The sequence below is a fragment of the Malurus melanocephalus genome, unplaced genomic scaffold, assembly GCF_030028575.1.
Source record: "Malurus melanocephalus ecotype Western Australia unplaced genomic scaffold, MMel_1.1 scaffold_1734, whole genome shotgun sequence".
In the NCBI taxonomy this organism is placed as follows: Eukaryota; Metazoa; Chordata; class Aves; order Passeriformes; family Maluridae; genus Malurus; species Malurus melanocephalus.
Window position 1 is genome coordinate 7,957 of NW_026624966.1, and position 5,767 is coordinate 13,723.

Consider the following 5,767-nt stretch of genomic DNA (forward strand, 5'->3'; position numbering starts at 1 on the left):
CAGTGCAGATCCCTGATGTCTCTCCCTGTCCCACCAGCACTGTGGGAAGCTGCTGGACGAGATCCTGGTTTCTGCTCCCCAAACTCCAGCTCACGGGGCTGTGGCAAAGCCCCGGGCTCAGGTAATCCCCAAACACACCCCCCCCCGGTCCGGCAGATCCCAGTGGGAATCCTGGGGGTCCCAGAGCAGGGTGCTGGGAGAGCAGGGAGCCCCTGAAGCTCCATGACCATGGATATCCCTGACTCCAGGCACTGCCCAGCTCCCAGCTGCCCACGGAGGAGGATTTTGGGAAGGGGCCCTGGCTGGCCATGAAAACGGAGCTGGGGCTGGATGAGAGGGACCCCGGCTGCTTCCTCCACACCTACAGCGTGGTCATGGTGCTCCGCAAGGTGAGGGCGGCCTGGAATTCAGCTCCCTGCTCTTCCCTCACTCCTTGGAGCTGCTTTTAGGGCTGGAAATCTGTAGGGTGGGGGCTGAGCACAGACATCCACATCCCCGTGGATGATGAGGGCTGTAGAATCCTGGAATATCCCACAAGGAGCGTGGAGTCCAGCTCCCAGCCCTGCCCCCGGATKATCCCAAAATCCCCATTGTGCTGTGCAGGCAGCCCTGAAGCAGCTCCCAAAAAACAAAGTCCCCAGCATGGCTGTGATGATCAAAACCCTGACGAGGAGCAGCGCCGGYGCTGCCGCCGTGTTCCGGGACCCCACAGGTGAGTGGGGCCGTGCTGTGCCCGGGTGGGGGTCCCACCATCGTTTTGGGGCTCACACCATCGCTTTGGGGCTCACTGGGGTCCCTTCCTCATTCCAGGGGAGATGCAGGGCACCGTGCACCAGCTGCTGCTGGAGCAGAGGCAGAGCGAGCTCCGGGCCGGCTCCGTGCTGCTCCTGAGGCAGGTGAGGAGAGCTGGGGGAGCTGCTCAYCCCACAGGCAATGGGATCTCATCCCAGGGGAGTGCAGTGTTGGGGACTGTGACACAGCACATCACTTGTCCTATTCCCAACCCCGTTACAGTCTGGAATTGTGAATGTGAATATCAGGATAAGGGGATTAAGGGAATTGGTGTGTTTATATGGTACATTGTTGTTACAATTCCACAGCACCCCGGGTTTACAATCACAATAAAAGAGCTTCCCACAGTTTTTACACGTGGGATTTTTCTCAAATAACTAAAGTTTCACCTTCCATCCTAAATGGGGAGCAGTAACTTTGGGGTGTTACCCAGGAGCTGGCCAGAGCTGGCTCTGCCCCCTCTCTCTGCCCTCTCTGCAGGTCGGGGTCTTCTCCCCCTCCCACCGCAACCACTACCTCAACGTGACCCCCACCAACCTGCTCCGCATCTTCCCACCAGAGCCCGAGGGCTGCTCCCCACAGCAGGTGAGGGGGGGACACTGCTGGTGGCCCTGGAGGGGTGCTGGGACCCCCCCAAAAGGGTCTGGGCTACGGAGACCCCCGGAGGAGGGGGGAGGGATGGATAAATCCCCTGATAATTCATCCCCGCTGGCGTTTGCAGGTCCCTGCCCAGGCTGAGCTGATCCTGGACCCCTCCATGCAGCCACCCCAGGGTGTCCCTGTCACTGAGGATTGGGGACAGTCCAGGACAGCAGATGGCCATGGAGCAGAGCAGCATCCTGGGGGCTTCTCCGAGTGCCCACCGAGCTCTGGTCCGGGTTGGGAAGAGCCAGTGGGAGCTGGTGGGTGTGACATGGGTGAGTCAGAACCGCTCTGGGAGGGGAGGAAAAGCTCCGTGTCCTGTGGAAAACGGGACCTGAACAATTCCACGGTCCCGTGTGCACCCAAAACTCACGGATCCCATCCCGCTGTGCCGTGCAGATGACCTGGAYGGGCTCCTGGGAGAGCTGCCTGAGGATTTCTTCTCACCTGCGGCACAGGCTGACTGCGGCTGAGCCCGGAGCTGCTGCGAGGGTGACGGTGACGGTGCTGAGGAGCAGGTGACATGCCTGCCACCCGCCTGCTCCTCTCTCTTTTTGTGTGTCTGTGGTGTTCGTTGTGGAGCTGAGAGCTGTGGGGACATGGCCTCAGTGTTGTCCCCACTGCTCCGGGCGCAGTGGCCCCTCTTGCTCCCAACCCTGCATTAAAGGGCTGTTTTGTTTCTGCATCACTGTGTCCTCGTGTGTCACCCCTCTGTCCCTTCTCTGGGGTGTCCCTGCTGTCCCTGCCGTTCCTCCCGGGGTCTCACAGCCCCTCAGGGTTGAGGGATCCCAAATCCCACCCCTTGGGACGTCCCCACCTCGCACCCACCAACAGGTTAAACTCCCCGGACCCCGTGACTCTGTTTACCACCCAGGAGYTATTTATAGGGCCGCCAGCTCTGGGATTGATTCCACATCCGTGTGTGGGGCACAGCCCTATTTATAACCCCCCGGGCTGCCCCCCAAATCCCCCCCTGCCTTTTTGGGGTGCCCATGGCCCACGAAACGTTCGCCTTCAGCTCCTCGGCGCTGCGCTCGCTGCGGCTGCAGCGGGAGCTGCTGGAACGGGAGGATCGGCGCCGAGCCCTGGCCCGGGAATCGGCCTCACGCCGCTTCCTGCCCGGGGGTCGCCGCGCCCCCACGAGCCCTCCCCGCCGCCGCCAGTTCTGCCGCGACCCCGCCGTGCACAACGCCCTCTACGCCGGGGACCTGCCCCGCGTCCAGAGCATCTTCAGGGACGAGGAAACGGCGAATTTGGTGCTGGAGATGGTCAGCGAGGAGCTGGTGTGGTCACCRGAGCAGGGTACGGGRYTGGGKGTCTTTMATTTCTTCTTCCTTYTCTCTTCCCTGYTGTTCCAACCGTAAAATAAGCGGGGAGCTGGGAAAAGGGATGACTCCAGGTGGRGGTGCAGCTCCAGGTGGGCTGGGGGGAGCAAAGCTGGCTGTGGGGTCAGTATGGGGGGAGTGGGGGTTCTGGTGTGGGGTCAGAATGTGGGGCACCCCATGGATGCTCCACGGCTTCCCCTGCTCCAGCAGGGCTGTGGGTGGGTGGGTGAGGAATGTCCAGCGAGGGTGGGCAATCCCACAGCCCCCCGTGCCCGCTGACCCCGGCAGGGCTATGGGGGGGGGGTCCAGTGTGGATGGGCAATCTGGCAGCTCCCCATGCCCACTGACCACCTGCAGTACTATTGTGGGGGACAGTGAGGAGGGTCCAATGCGGGTGGGTGGTCCCACAGCCCCCCGTGCTCCCTGACCCCTGCAGGGCTGTGGGTGGGGGTCCAGCATGGGTGGGTGATCCCGCAGCCCCCCCGCCCCCGCTGACCCCCGCAGGGTGGGTTAGGAGGGTCCAATGTGGGTGGGCAATCCCGCAGCCCCCCGTCCCCACTGATTCCCACAGGGTGGGTTAGGAGGGTCTGTGTGGGTGGGCGATTCCGCAGCCCCCCGCCCCGCTGACCCCCGCAGGGCTGTAGGTGGGTGGGTTAGGAGGGTCCAGTGTGGGTGGGCAATCCCGCAGCCCCTCGCCCCCGCTGACCCCCGCAGGGCTGTGGGTGCTGAGCCCCCGCCAGCAGCACACCTCGCCCCTGCGCGTCACCGCCGCCCGCGGCTACGAGGACTGTGCCCGGCACCTGCTGCTGCGAGGGGCGGCCGTGGACGCTGTGGTGGGGGGCCGGGCCCCCCTGCACGACAGCGCGGCCGCCCCCCACCCCAACTGCGCCCGCCTGCTCCTGGCTTTCGGTGCTGACCCCAATGTGCTGAGCTCCGACGGCTCAGCCCCGCTGCACCTTTGCACCGCGCCCCACAGCCTCAGGTACGGYGTCACCTACGAGGGTCACCTATCTCTGGTGTGTCCCAGTCGTGTCCCCTGAGTGCCACATCCCCGCAGAGCGTCCCTTTTACCCTTTCCCCCCTCTCCAGGTGCGCAGAGCTGCTGCTGGCACACGGGGCGCAGGTGAACCTGGGCACGCGTGACCGGCAGGTGACAGCGCTGCACGTGGCGGCGCGACAGGGGCTGGTGGCTCACCTGGAGCTGTACCTGCACCACGGCGCCGACCCCTCCCTGCGCACCCACCAGGGTGAGACCCCCCTGAACGCGGCGGCGGCCGCAGCCGAGCACCCCGAGGATGCCGAGAGGTTCCTGCGAGTGGCCGAGCGGCTGCTGGAGGCCGGAGCTGACCCCGGGGCCGCGGGGCGTAAGGGTCACACGCCGCTGCACAACGCCTGTGCCAACGGGCACCCCGCGCTGGCCCGGCTGCTGCTGCGCCACGGCGCCGATGCCACTGTCCCCAACGGGGCCGGGGACACCCCCATGGACTGCGCCCTCCGCGCCGTGCACGAGTACCGGGAGCAGCGGCCCGAGGAGACCATCGCGCTCCTGCTCGACCACGGCGCCCTCCCCGTGCGGCCCAAGGTGGGGATGGAGGTGACGGGGGTSRCARGGGGTGGCGGTGSYGGTGGCGGTGTCACCCGTCAGTGACACAGCTCTGCTGGCAGATGCTCAGGTTGTGCTGCCAGCACCCGCCGGCGCTGGAGGTGATGCTCAACGCCTACGACCGCGTGCCCCCCGCCGATGGTTGGGTGGAGGACGTGCCCCCCGAGCTGTGGGAGGTAAGGCGGTGTCCTGCAGTGTCCTGCGGTGTTCTGGAGCGTCCTGAGGTGTCCCCGTGTCCCCACCCCAGCTCGCTGACCCCTGTGTTCCCCCCGTGCAGGAGCACCAGGCGTTCTATGCCTCGGCCGTGCGCATGGCGGGACAGCCACGGCGACTGCAGCACCTGGCGCGTGTGGCCATCCGGCGTCACCTGGGCGCCCGCTGTCACGCTGCTGTCCCCAAGCTGGCACTGCCACCCTCCCTGCGCCGCTACCTCCAGCTGCCCATCGAGGGGCTCATCTCCTGAGGGCCGTCCAAGTGTCCCCATTGGTGTCAATAAAGGACATGGCAGAGGTGGCTCTTGAGGCATCGTCCCTGTGGGACCACCAGGGTGGGCAATGGCAGCTGCTGCGGGTGACAAGGGACTGTGGGGAYAGGGGACAGGGGTGGGACAGGGGACGAGGGGGACAGAGCCAGAGGGTCACAGGTGGCAGGGAGGGGACAGATGGACACTGGGGGATGTGGGGACTGCGGAGGGGGTGACAGTGGGGCCCAGGGGGTGCCCGTTCCTGGTCATGTCCCCAAGGTGGGGGGTCCAGCCCGGGGGGTCCCACGCGGTTCCCGAGGCCCCACCCCGCACCGCAGGGCCCGTAGCCCCGCCCATGGCCACGCCCACAACCCCCCGCCCCTCCGCAGTGTCTCCGCCCCTCCATAGACCCCGCCCACCCGCGAGGGGGCGTGGTCTGTTTGCTCCCCTCCCGCTCGGCCACACCCACTGGGCGTGGTCTATGGGCGTGCCCGTGACGCGGCGCGCGCGCGCCCGCCGCCCCCTTCCGCCCCCTGGCGGCGGCGCCGTGTGACGTGGCGCTTCCGGAGCGCGGGCGGCGGCAGGCGGTGAGTGGGGGGGGCACCGGGACCCCCGGGGATGGGAGGGACATACCGGGACCCCCGGGGATGGCGGGGACACACCGGGACCCCCGGGGACCGGCAGGGACACACCGGGACCCCTCGGGACCCCCGGGGATGGCAGGGACACACCGGACCCCCGGGAATGGCGGGGACACATCGGGACCCCCGGGGATGGCGGGGACACACCGGGACCCATCGGGACCCCCGGGACCGCGGGGGCTGACAGACCCACCGGCACCTCCCGAGATGGCCGGGGATGGCAGGGACACACCGGGACCCCCGGGACTGCCAGAGACACCCCGGGGACCGGCAGGGACATACCGAGACCCCCGGGGATGGC

General features: G+C 67.0%; 3 protein-coding genes across 3 annotated transcripts in view; all 3 read left to right on the forward strand.

The window, feature by feature from the left end:
* The window catches only part of HROB (homologous recombination factor with OB-fold), a 4,343-nt gene extending 1,976 nt beyond the window's left edge, over positions 1-2,367 (forward strand). Inside the window, 7 exon segments of the mRNA XM_057388281.1 lie at positions 3-121; positions 249-389; positions 604-712; positions 811-896; positions 1,273-1,377; positions 1,514-1,709; positions 1,834-2,367. Coding sequence (XP_057244264.1) covers positions 3-121; positions 249-389; positions 604-712; positions 811-896; positions 1,273-1,377; positions 1,514-1,709; positions 1,834-1,907 — 830 coding nt within the window. The 3' untranslated portion in view covers positions 1,908-2,367.
* A 44-nt stretch (positions 2,368-2,411) lies between these two features.
* ASB16 (ankyrin repeat and SOCS box containing 16) lies at positions 2,412-4,936 on the forward strand. The gene is made up of 5 exons (XM_057388279.1): positions 2,412-2,736; positions 3,474-3,741; positions 3,849-4,341; positions 4,425-4,538; positions 4,640-4,936. The coding sequence occupies exons 1-5, from the start codon at positions 2,427-2,429 to the stop codon at positions 4,823-4,825; spliced, it is 1,371 nt and encodes a 456-aa protein (XP_057244262.1). The 5' UTR covers positions 2,412-2,426; the 3' UTR covers positions 4,826-4,936.
* A 401-nt stretch (positions 4,937-5,337) lies between these two features.
* The window catches only part of TMUB2 (transmembrane and ubiquitin like domain containing 2), a 2,313-nt gene continuing 1,883 nt past the window's right edge, over positions 5,338-5,767 (forward strand). Inside the window, exon 1 of the mRNA XM_057388282.1 lies at positions 5,338-5,412. The gene's annotated coding sequence lies outside the window, so the exon portion shown is untranslated. The remainder of the gene's footprint in view (positions 5,413-5,767) is intronic.